The sequence below is a fragment of the Plectropomus leopardus genome, chromosome 9 (genome assembly GCF_026936395.1).
Source record: "Plectropomus leopardus strain MGB_pleo_1.0 chromosome 9, ASM2693639v1, whole genome shotgun sequence".
Lineage (NCBI taxonomy): Eukaryota > Metazoa > Chordata > Actinopteri > Perciformes > Serranidae > Plectropomus > Plectropomus leopardus.
Genome location: NC_142184.1, coordinates 19,226,064 through 19,239,430, shown reverse-complemented (window position 1 = coordinate 19,239,430; position 13,367 = coordinate 19,226,064). Strand labels below are relative to the sequence as shown.

The 13,367-nt window shown below is 40.8% G+C and overlaps 1 protein-coding gene across 1 annotated transcript; it reads left to right on the top strand.

Annotated features, from left to right (window-relative positions):
* On the top strand, positions 1 to 9,804 carry hoxc1a (homeobox C1a). The gene is made up of 2 exons (XM_042491016.2): positions 1 to 702; positions 5,775 to 9,804. Exons 1-2 carry the CDS (start codon positions 177 to 179, stop codon positions 6,173 to 6,175), a joined length of 927 nt encoding a protein of 308 aa, XP_042346950.2. The 5' UTR covers positions 1 to 176; the 3' UTR covers positions 6,176 to 9,804.
* Positions 9,805 to 13,367: the final 3,563 nt, after the last annotated feature.

Below are 13,367 nucleotides of genomic sequence, written 5' to 3'. Positions count from 1 at the left end.
AGCTATTGGCCAAGACCAGGAGGGCACGTCATCTCTATCAATCAGGCACTGCTGTTTCTCCTCTGAGGAATGTCCCCTCGGCCGTCCGGCCGCCTGACCATGCGTTACTTGGATGCATGAGAGGCCGGGCATGAAGTGCAACCCCGTCCAATGATTATGCAGGAGCAGAGGTGATAATGACTTCCTATCAAGAGTTAACGGCCGAAGGGGAGAGGAGCCCTCTGTTCACGGGCTGCTGCCGAGCAAAAGAGGTCATAAACCGGGACCTGGACGGCAGGACTCATCTTGAACTCTGCAGTCGTGACGAGGAGGGGAAACTGGAGGTGGAAGTGGGATTTTATACTCCGCGTCCTCGCTACTTAACTCTCTCCAACAGTTTGACTCTCTGCACCTCTTTGGACAGCCCTCCTCCTCCTACCACACCGACTCTCGAGGGCTTCTCCACACCGGCCTGCCCCCACTCGTCCCGTGTCCCCTGGCGGTGCAGGGCGCAGGGGCAGGGCTCTCCAGGACGCGGAAACGGCGTGTCAAATACAAACGAAACGCTGCAATCCGGGTTTGGGTCACAAATCTACTCTAATGGCCCCGAGATTCACGTCGCCATGGGGAGTTCAGCTGGCTCGGACTGTAACGGGGCTCAAATGGATGTAAGCAGGAAAACTTTTGAGTGGATGAAAGTGAAGAGGAGTCACCACCGGGCGGGTAAGTTTTTGTCAAAAGAGATTGAGCACGAGAGAAAGGATAAAGTAACTTTAAATACACTCCGCATAAACTAGTTAAAGCTTTGGATCACTTTCATTCATAGTTGAAAAAGTTTACTCGGAAGTTTTTTCTTCACGCTGGAAAAAAAGAGAAAAATAGCTGACGTGTTTGTGCGTCACAGTGCACACTTTCCTCCGTCACCAATAATTAAGTTGCATAAAAAAATAATATTTTCCCACTTTTAAAACGGGTCAAAACGTTTAAAGTGAAGCACTAGCTGTTTCGTCGACGCCACATTTGAATATGCACATGCACTATTTCCTTAACGGTTAATGTCTGTTAACGTTGTCGCTCCACCTACTGTTACAAGCAGGATTTAGACTGTACACACACACGAGTGTGGAGTACAGTCAAAGGCCTGCTCCCTAGCCTCACTGTATATTCACCCCAGAAAATGATCAATTATTTACCCTTGCCCTTACTAACCAGTAGCCTTTGAATAATGCAACAGACCACTGCCTGTCGAGACTCACAGGAAGTTGAGTAAAACTTACTCTTGTAAGCTGGAGTGCTCCCTGAGTATTGATTAGTTGTCTGTTTATAATGAAAGCCCTTGTGTATTGATTTCAGTTTGCAGCACCTTTACATGTGTCCACCTTTTTAACATAATTGCTGTCACAGATCATCATTTCCCTGACTGATGAATCCCGGGCACAGAGCCCACAGAAGAATACATATCCAAGGCTTAAAAAAAAAAAAAAAAAAATACCAATAGCCGACTAATGTGAAAAATGCCTATCAATCCTCAATTTTATGTGAGTGATAATATCTCATATAGATCCTTCATTTGATCAATAATGTCAGTTGAGTGACTGGACCCTGGACTTGGGTTGGGTTTCATAAATTTTACATGGACGAAGATTTACTACAATGGTGATCCAGACCTCTTTTTTTTCCCCACGGCACAATCTGCTGTAAGCGTGCTGCTGACCCAAATGTGCAGTGACCAAAGATGCAGGTTGGTCATTACCACCAGACTGTCTGGTGTGAAAAGGCCCAAACTCCTCTGCAAGGACTGAAACAAACACAAAGCTGCAGGAAAAATCCACATTAGTGTATTAAATCATGTGGATTTAACACATTATTTCTGGTGATGCTGCATGATGGAGTCAGTGTGTTAGGTGTGTGACATACACACTTTTGATTTGACTGCTAAAAAACTACCATTTACAGCTTTTCATTACCTTTTTGCATGCTTGTTCTCAACATGCACTGTGAAACATAATTTCAGATTGAGGCAGGAGTAGAGAGGCAAAATATGACCTCAAAAAATTGATTTGACTCAGAATATTTCAGTGTTATTTGATGCAGCCAGCACAAGCTATCCAAAAAAGATAGGAATTCAGTTTAGTGGGCAGCAGGTATGGGACGATGCAAAGATATATGACAATTATACTGGCCAAAATGAAAGTGATTCCCCTTTATTATCCTGCACAAGTGTAGATTTCAGGGGGGACACAGGGGACACGTGCCCAAAAATATTTAGAACATTTGCATTTGCCCTGCTAAATAAAAAGATGGAAAGTGGAATAGGACTTTTATTTTGACAAAAAAAATCTGCCATAAATGTATGCAGAAAAGGCACAAATAGGTGCATAAAAATAAGCAGAATGCAGGAAATTAAATGTTCGATCCAAAATATGGCAGCGGAGGACACCCCTGTGTCCCTGCCCCCCAAGGTTAAAAAGAAACCTACACCCCTGTTATCCTGATAATCATCAACATCTATGATACACTCTTAAATTGGCACTAAAACATACTTAACTATACATTTTCTTAAGAAACACACACACACACACACACATATATATATGAATCACATGACATGCATCAGTTTATTGTAACTGTTTTTTTTATCGCAATCCGAGATACAGTCGTCTATTGTCTCATCCCTAGTGGCCAGTGATGTACATTCACACAAAGGCATATGTTTTTTTTCAACATTTTGGGGGGACACGTATGAAACGTGGCACTCAGGTTCCTCCCCCAGAAAATCCTCAGCGTCAAACACCTAGTTTGCTGAAGTCTGGGGAATTATTGTGCATTCATTTGTTCCCTTTCAGCACCAATTTATGGTGTAAATGTCTTTTATTTTGGCAAAAAAATGTCCAATGCTACTGTTATGTTTTTAATGTGGGGGCCAAATGCGCATGTTTTTAACAGTGAGGGCGGCATGTCTTCTGTGTCCCCCCTGAAATCTAAACATATGCTTTCACACACATTGATGAACTTATTTCCTCATGATGCTGCTGTAAGACCAACAAAATGTGACATGAACACGTTTAATTCATCATAAATGTTGTTTTACTGTACCATGCTACAAAATACAAAACTACAATTTCTAGCCCTCTACTTGCTCTTACTTAAGAATCTAGATGAGTGGGTAAACATTTCTCTGATGGCGCCACTGTGAGGGAGGCAAAAGGTGACAACACATTTCACTGGTCGAGGAGTCATTTTATTCATAAAACCCATTAGCCACTCATCTGATCCAAATCCGTGCACTTGAGAAAGCCATTTGCTTGCACCCACCCACGCACACACATCTCCTCGCAGTACTGTTAGTATCTTTGTAACCTCTTTCTGTATCTCTCTGAAGGGGATCATCTGTAGGAGTAACTCATTAGCGCTACTGTGTAACTTGTAAAAGAGTCATTAGTGAAAGTATGCTTTCCTCTGGAGGTTGTATTGGTTTTGGCACAAAACAAAGTCTTGCGTATTCTTCCATGTTGAAAGGCCTCCACAGACCTGCAGTAACCTGATCTCTTGGCTCAGTGTATATACTCCCAGTGCGTCATTCTTCAATTATGCTTTGACAGCACCTGAATTACTGTGGGCTGGATGCCCAGATGACTGAGGCAATGTGTATCGATCTATCCCTTTTCTTCTTCCCTCTCCTTGGCTTGGAAGGCCCCTTCCATTCCCTTTGCTGGCTGGCTATTTTTAAGCATGCAAGTCATTTCTCAAATATTTAGTTTGATTCTTTTATGCCTTCTGGCCGGCATCAATTCTATTATCTTTGGCGCCATTAATCAGAATGTGCATGTGATTTGCACTCCTGAAAGCTGAAGTTCTTAATTACGTACAGTTCCTCTCTGTACTGGCTCTTCATGTTCGCTGCCCTCTAATTCTCAAGCTCGGTTACCTTGACATTCATTTTCTTAAAACACAGATGTCGACATTTATCCTATAACTGACCTTTCCATCTGCTATGCTTTTCCAAGTGGCTAGAGGCCTGTTAACCTTCCTCCCTATGAGTTGTGGTGGGAGGCATTTCTCTACACCTGGCACACTGACTCCATTATGCAGCAGCAGCACATTTTCTCAGAGGCAAAGACACACTGACGACTTACCCACAATGTCAGCAATGAAAAATCAAGATATAGCTGCGGTTCCTGTCATTCATTGCACATAAGTAGCACAGATGATACTTTAATGTGTGACCCAGAAACCTCAGAGGAAAAAAATGGAGACATTTGTCATTAATGCAGTGTTTGAAAGGATTTGTAAACTGTTAAACTGTCATTGACAGAGAAAAGGCCTAAAGGCAAATTATTAATGATTCTGATGAATACAGCTAATGGACTGTAAACGATACAAAGTTGTTTTGAATCGCCAAACATTTCTCTCGCAACTTTTCCCACACATCTGCGATATACAGCAGCAATGTTTGTTCTACTGTTTGGTGAACTTGTCTTGAACACACCTAAAACGCAACCCCTTTACAAATGACACGTCCAGATCTTTCAGAGTGTAGAGGTGTCGATTCAAATCTCCAAATCCTTTTTCAGGCTTTAGTTTGGGATGTTGTTGCATGACATTGCAGTATACCGTGCAGATGTTTCTATTATTATGTCCATGTAGATAACGCACAATTCCCCATCCACCTGTTTGAGAGTAGTAAAGATTTTACAGTGTGCCTGAAAGTTGATATACGTCTGTTTTATACAGACAGAAAAATGGCTTTGAGACTTTAAATCACCAAACTGGCTCAGGGACAATTTCTATAAAACAGTGTCTTTTATTTAAATAAAATTTTCAATGAATGCTTGAATATTTGTTTAACTCTTCCGTTTCAAACAATCCTTCGATTATTTTTATTCCATATGATTGCAGAAATATCCGGGGCCAGTACACTGTAAAATCTGACAAGTTGATCTCACTTAAAATAATCTTGGAAACAAATTGCCTTAAAAAGGAAAGTAAATGTAACTATAAATAAATCTTAATATATGTTTATTTTATATCTAATTGTTAAGTTTACTAACATTTAGCTGTATTTACTTAATTTTTTGAAGTTGTTGCAACTTAAAAATGACAACTGAAATGACCTTGTTCTTTTTAAGTGTTAGCAACTTCCGTAAACCAAGTTAATCTGACTTAACTTGATCATCACAAAGAGGATTTTGCTATTGATGAATTTAGGAGATTTGTGAGTTCTGTTTTGTTCACATATTTAAGAAAATACAAATATGATACTAGTTAACTAATATACTAGTTTGCAGCTGGCAGAATGCAGAAATTAAGCACTGTATACTTGGTTTCCTGACGTTGCTAAAACGTATATATTATAATATTGATCTAAGTTTTCATTTTTGAGTTGCAACAGTTTCACAAAATTAAGTAAATATAACTCAATTTCAAACAAACCCAACAATTAGATATAAAGTTAACATAAATTAAGAATAATGGTTATATTTACTTGCATTTTCAAGGCAATCAGTTTCCTGAGTTTTTTAAATAATAAAATTAATTTGTCAGATTTTACAGTGTATGAGATAGAGCTATAATAAATATTTTGTTTGATTTTTGAGGATTTATACAAACGCTAGATCCACAAAAAATAACATTAACTGAAGTTTGTTATTTTAGATTGTTTTGTTTTTCAAGAAAAGTTCCATCTTATTTCCTGAATAAGGGCGTAGATAATTTATTCAGAGGGGTTTTGTGCTTCTTTTGTGGGTAACCTCATTGATCTTGCTGACGACTGCTCTCGTGTCCTCTGTTCCCAGCCAGGATGCACATGACCTGTGGGTTCAGTGTCGTTGGCTCGGGCCTCGGTGCTGTGGAGGCTGCAAGCAGCAGCAGCATCTGCACGGATTGTCCTCCCACGGCGAACGGGGCCCCGAGGACCAGCTTCAGCACCAAGCAGCTGACCGAGCTGGAGAAGGAGTTCCACTTCAACAAGTACCTGACGCGGGCCAGGCGGGTGGAGGTCGCCAGCGCCCTGCAGCTCAGCGAGACGCAGGTGAAAGTTTGGTTTCAGAACAGACGCATGAAGCAAAAGAAATTACAGAGAGACGGGCTGCTCTCCGACCCGAGCCCCGCGGCTTCGCGCTCACACGCGGACACTTTGGACACCTGCCCCTCTCCTGGACCGACCTGTCCAAAACACCTGCCTCTGAACTCCTGAACCGCGGGAGTTACATGACGCAAGGGCGCCCGCCTGCAGATGTTTTGATTCGCGTTTGCATCAGTTTCAATCAGCCCTCACCTTTATTTGCTTACCACGATGGATGCTTATCGCAAAGAAACGCAATGGCAAGTTTCTTCATGCAAGAACGGGTCAAAACAATTTGTCATCCTCCCCCGGCTTCAGACTGGCGCTCTGATTTGAATATTAAAATTCAAGTCATTGCATCGCGCTCCTTTCTACACAATGGAAACGAAGAAACAAAATTATATTAATTGTCCGTAGAAACTATGGAAGACGATTTGTTTATTTATTTTGTACAATTTATCCTGGAAACGACTGAATATATTTATTCAACAGGACATGTGGCTCCTAGTTATGTTTAAAATAAGAATTATTTTTAATTATCTAAAGTCTTCATTGATAATGCTTATTCTATTGACAGGATGTATGTATGTATATATATATATATATATATATATATATATATATATATATATATATATATATACACACACACACACACACACACACACAAATGATTACAAATCATTTCACTAAATCACAGCTACTTACTCAATTAATTGATCATTATGAAGATATTTCCATTTCTTTAAAAAGCTGACACATTTGAGTAAAAACTAAGATGCACCTGTTATAGACAAATCTTTAACATGTTGGCAGATAATAATCAGGCTAATTTAGACCAGCTTTAATGCCGCTTTAATACTGCTGCTATATTTTGTCTGTGTTTAGGCTTTTTCAATATTCCCCTCCGCGAAAAGATTAAAACGCCATAACTGACTGATGGATTTATTGACCGCTCGTATTAAGAGTATTGATCCGTGGTGATCCATCTATTTGAGGTACAAATCTGGGATCATTTGCATGCATCTGTAACTGCATGTTAATGGAATGTAGAAACATCACGATCGGGAGTTGTTGCGTCTTTTATTACCTCTATATACATGCATCAGAAAATGATAATTTAGCTTGAACACTCATGCGGGAGAGCAGACAATAAAACGCTGTCTGCGCTGTTTTGCAGATCAACCAATAAATTGTGTGGCCCCAGCAGCTCGAGCTGCTAAATATTCCTTCCAGATTCACATCTCATCTCATATAAAGTAAATGATTGTAAACTCGGCCCTTAAACACTGTAATGTTCCCGCTATCGCAATGCGTTTCTGTCACGTTAATGTCTATTCTAATATCGAGATATGAGGCCATCAGACACTTTAATTCCGTGTGAGGGAATATTTTTGTTTAGCTTTCAATTAGCGATGTTTGTACTGGGTGTGAAGGTTATTGGATCCAAAGCGTCAACAGAGGAATTAACGTTAAAGCAGCTGGGTGTCGTCGCTTAGAAATAACAACCTAGAGTGCAAAATAATTAATTAGATAAACCTTAAACAGGTGTCCTCATTGGCGTGTAAATAAATAAAAATAATAATATTAGTACCTCTGCTGGGGTGGATATGGAGGCTGCAAGGACAAACTAATGTATGCAGTTACACTGGAGTTCACCTCTCACCTCCTGACCTTTGTCTTGCCTCGGGACAACGATGACCGGGTCAGCAGCTCACACGCAGAAAGATGCACCATTAATGTGGGTGACCCCAAAGTCTGAGCTTTCTCTCCTTTTTTTCTTTCTTTCTCTCTCTTTGTTTTTTTTTTTTTTTTTTGCTTTTGTTCTGGTGGTGGTGGGTCTCTCTGTCCACACAATAATATTTAATTCAGCTGAATAGAGAGGCGACTAGGCCATATGATAATTGTTCATATTATAATTCCATACCAGGCCACATAATGCGTTTTTTCTTTACACCTTAGAGCTAACCTAATTTTTGCCCTATCTCTTATTTTAATAAGACAACAAATATGCTCCTGGCTCACTTTATAAACTGGATGAAAGAATCTTTTCACCCAATAGGTTTTTGAATATAAACTGCAGACCTATTTTTAATGGCAAAGTTGAAAAATTAAAGTTACTTGAGTATACTTGAACACTTAATATGATTCTATGTCAGAGCCAGTATAAACAGCATTTAGAACAACCATTCATAACATGTTCACTAGTAGGCTAATGCATTTAATGCATATCTGCATGAATAATTTTTGAAGTGTTTAGACATTTATCCCCTCCAAACAATATCTTTTAAATCTTCATAGCATTAATATTAACTGAAAGCTAGAAAGGAATAAACTTGAAGGTCTGCAGAGGAGCTCATGACAGTGCAAACATTTTAAAGTTTTATTTGTAATGGATACGAATAATTTTACATGCAAGGCAGACTAAAAATGTGTTGAGCCCAATTTATTTTAAATTTGCATTTAAACAAAATACGCTCTATTAAGGTCGCCTTTCTCTAAACAAAATAGCACGAAGTGGAATGAACAAAACCATCAAATGTGTCCGTCTTCTTTTAATGCAAATAAGTGTGCGCATGTGAAGGTTATGAGGACAATGACATTGAAACAATGTGATGATAAAAGCTTGTGAATATAAATATTGTCCCTCCTGTGCACTGTTCCCATTGGTGTGGATTTTGGGGAGTGACGCAGGGGGACATCATTATTTAGAACTTGTGCATATGGCTACTGTAATAAAAACCAGAAAGTAGCGGAGGACTTTATTTTGACTAAATTAATGAAATCAACATCATAAATTGATGCAGAAAAGGCACACATTGGTGCATAAAATTAACCAAAATGCAGGAAAGTAACTGTTCTACACTCCAAATTTTCTGGGGGAGAACCCCCAAACCTGCTGTTTTATTGGCATCCCCCCAAATGTTGAAATAAAAGCTACGCCTTTGACTGTTCCCACTGTGAAGTTTGTTAGGTTGACCTTATTAGAATCTCTTTCATCTTCTTGTGCAAATATGTTCCCTTGCCACAGGGCTTCACGTTACAGGTTGTAATGTGCACAGAGGATGCTTGCTGCAGGTGTGCACTCAGACTTTTTTTTTTAATCCAAACTTACTTCATCACAGTTTTTTTTTACTGTATAATAGATTCACTTAGAAATACACAACGATTTAAAATATGTTGAGGAAAAAAACTTAATGTGAGTTATAGGGATGAGGTGAAGGTGAAAAGGAGAGTTGATTTATTTTGGGTGAACTATCACTTTAATTTCATTCCGTGGCAGCTCCAGCATTTGCCTCTCAATTGATGAAAGGCGAACCGCATTGTTTGTTCAGACCTGACATTTAGTTCGAAACCATTTGAGTGTGACTCCACTCTGATGAATTTGTGCTCTTCTGTAATTCCTTCCTGAAGATGTACGGTTGGTTCATGAGACTGACAGCTGTGCTGCGCTTATACACAAGCAAACACATGGTAAATGGAAGGAAAATCAAACCAAAATAACTCAGCTCAAAATGTATTACTGCCACTGGTAGTAACAGTGGTGACATTGAACAAGTTCAAGTTTTCTCCAGCTTTATTTTTCTTTTTCCCTTCCTGCACAGCAGTAATTCCTCGTAATGAAATTCAGTCCAAAATTCATTTAAATCAATAAGATATTTATAATGAAGTACAATAGCTCAAATGTTATTTGTAAAAGATATTTTTTTGATGAAACACTCCAATTGAAATATCAAATTAAAATGTATCATGAATAAGGCTATTGACCATCTTATGTATCGTCTTCTGTTTCAAGTTATCTGATGTGGGCAGCTGTTACAATCCTCCTGAGGAGCACTGTGTGGCATGAGCAATGACAGAACATAATGCGGCTTACAGCATAGCCTACACTACATTTTAAATTAACACATATAAGTGGGTTCCTTACGAACTCATTGTAATTAATGCTAAGTTGACCTAAAATTAACTTAATGCATAATATGCATGTAATATCCTCACCGGTGCTCAGGGGAACTAATTCAATTGATCAAGTTAAGCTCTTTCTAACTCTACGTGAAGCACTTATAGATAGCTCTGATGTTGTAATTACAGATCATTTGAATGCTCTCATCCCTTTTAGTTTTTCTGCTTGTCTGATTTTACTGTTTTTCTTTATTTGCAAAGACTTTCATGCGCTATTAGTATTTTTGAACGCACTCATTCACATATTTGACTACCAAACAATTTGTGCATCAAGAAAAGTTGAAATGAAGTGCACCTGTGTGTGTGTGTGTGTGTGTGTGTGTGTGTGTGTGAGTGTGTGTGTGTGTACATATTTGGGTGCCCTGTGTACAATTACACAAATATGTGTTTTGTTTCCAAGGTGCCACTAATAAAGCGCTCAAAAAGATACAAAGCACCTATTTGAATAATTGTTTACTTACACGCTCATGCACACACACACACACACACACACACACACACACACACACACACACACACACACACACACACAAATCCATACATAACACATTGTGACAGAGCTCCGCCGAATAACATGCACACCAATCCAGTCCTTGCCTCTCCTCTCCTGCTCCACTCCAGGGAGCAGATGTTTGGGGACAGCTTACAGCCTCAGCGAATTTCTGTGTACAAAGCAAACAGCAGCACTCAGCACTTCTGGCTGCAAAGGGAAATTTGCTCTTGAAAGAGGGGGGAGGGAGTGAGGGGGAAGGCCTTTGAGTCAATGTAAGGTATCATGAGGATGGGAGGAAAAAAGAGCGAGAAGGGGTGCATGCAGAGGTGAAACTGTGTCAAGGTTGCAAGTCAGTTGCATAGGAAAATTCCCCATTTTCCAGAGACATCTGGTGCTGTGTGTTGGAGCAGCATCAGTGCAAACAGGATCTCCCTGTGCAGCATCGCTAAAATTGACCAAGGTAGCCCTGCTGCATATCAGATTGTGTGAAGGCTCTGACCTCTCCCATGCAACACTGTTTACTCACTAGTCTGGATTGCCCTTTCAAAAGTTGCAGACAAGCATAAAGTGAAAGGAAAAAGAGGGCAAACAATGAAATGAGCCTTTACAGAGTTTGCTGATACTGCATCTGACACCAGCTATAACCTAGAACCAGTAATGCTAATGATGCCATTGATATAATCCACTGATTTATTGGCATCAGTCCTGTGTTGGCATGCTGCATGTGCTCTCTCCAATTTGTGTCCTGTGGAAAGATAAAATATTACTTAAAAAAAACAATCCTAATCTGCCTGTGAAAGTTTTGTAGTTTAATTTATATTACATTAAATGTGAAAAGACATAAAAATTCTCTTTTCCTTCCAAAATGTTTACAGTCCAGCTTTATCCCATTTGCTGCACACAGTCTTACGCACATACGCTCCCATGTCCGAACATGTGCGCACATACACACATTTTGACCTCTCATCAGTGTATTATAATCCCTAAACAAACCATCATAAATGAGCCCTGCGATGCTTATTTGTCTGAACGAAGGCAACCCCCTCCTCCTCTGCCCCTGGGGTGAGGTTGCCATAGTGACAGATTCACAGACATATGGAGAGAGAGGAGAAGGGGAGCTGAGTTGAAGGGGTGGGGCTGCAGGGGTGAGGCGGAGGAGAAGGGGATGGGTACCGGTTTGAGGACGTTGGCGCTCTGTCTTTCAGATGTGTCTTTGTGTTTCATCCGTCAATCAGCCATCCGTGTCAGTCTGTGCTCAGTGAGGGAACAGTTCATGAACTTTTCTCAATCAAGTCTCTGTCAGGCGCCATCTTGGCTATATTTCATCAGGGAGAGGATTGATTCTCGTGCTGGCTTCACAGCCCAAAAAACACAGTGTAAAGGGGCACCATAGGCAAATAGTTCTGTGGAATTGTGTATTATTGAATTGATTTAGAGGGCTGTGTTCATGCTTTGTAATCTCTGGCCATTTTGTTGTTTACACTAAGGGCCAATCAGCATTAGAAAAACAAACATACAGAGGTTTTTGCTCCTTACTGATTAGATTCAGATGATGTAATCAACCTTTCAGCCAACCTGAGGACAGCTTGACAATGGACAGGGAGAGAAGGAGAGAGGGAAAGGAGGAAAGAGTGAGGGAGGGGTGGGGATGAAGCGGCCATCAGGACTGGCCTTGCTGCTATAAAAACACATTTTTTCCATCAGCCATTTTATGCAAAAGGGGAAGACCAGGTGCTCAATCAAACCTCACGCCTACTGTTTTATTTTTCATCTTCACCCCTCCCAGTGCTTCTCCGCACAAACCTTCTGTGTGCCTTCCCTCTTCCCTCGCGACATTCTTCTCCTCTTCTTCCCTCTCTCTGTGTCATTCGTCTTCCCTCCTGCCTCTCCGCTGCCTGCTCTCCAACTGATATGAGAGAGTGACCCCTGGGCCCTCAGGGGTCAAGTGATACAAGGTCATTGGCAGGTCATCTCTGCTGACTGGCTGACCTCTAAAAGGACTTCTGGAAGGAGCCAATCAGGATTTGCTCCTTCCCCCCTAAGGCGGATCCCCCTCCCCAGCTCATCAGCAGCCTGAGTCACATGACCAGGGCGAGGCGTCAGAGGGAGGATGATTAATGATGCTTTTAGTACCTGTTTAGAATGAAGCTGTCCACACCGCACTGTAATTACCCACTCCCAGGCGGCAGCTGCCCAACATAATTGCTTTTTGTTTGTTGACCTGGTTTATTGAGGAGAAAGATGGCTTTGGCTGGGTAAGATGATGCTATGTACAGTATACAGAGGTGAGGATGTGTGTATGTTGAAAATTTGGTCAACAGTATGTGTTTGAGATCCATGTATTCCACAAAAAGTGCGAGCGAGAGCCTCAGTTGTGTGTGAAGTTAGGAGTGATAGACCAAAGCGGCTTCAGTGTCTATACTGAAACTAAATCAAAGTCTATATGTAGCTGTGGTATGTAGCTACAAAAGTGTCAGTCAGGAAACACAGAGACATGCAACCCTCCCACTTAAGGTCAAATACAGCTACAGACCTCTTGCGAAAGGTTACTGCATACCACTGGAATACACAAGTATTCAACATGCGCTCTTAAGGAGGGGTGTATTCTGTCATGCATAATTTATGTCAACAGCTCAAAAGCAGGAGCGCTGTGTTGCTCTGAAAATTCAAAACTAAGTTCAGAAGGTCAATGGAATACCGCACCTAGAGATCCCTGGCTCCCCCTCCCTCTCTGGCTACATGCCTAAGGCAAATATGAAAATTTCAGTACCTGCAGCGCATGCCACGAGGACAGTGACAATGAAACCCAGATAAACAGCCCCTCGTTTGACCTATGGAGAGCATAAATTTACCGCCCATAAATCCTTG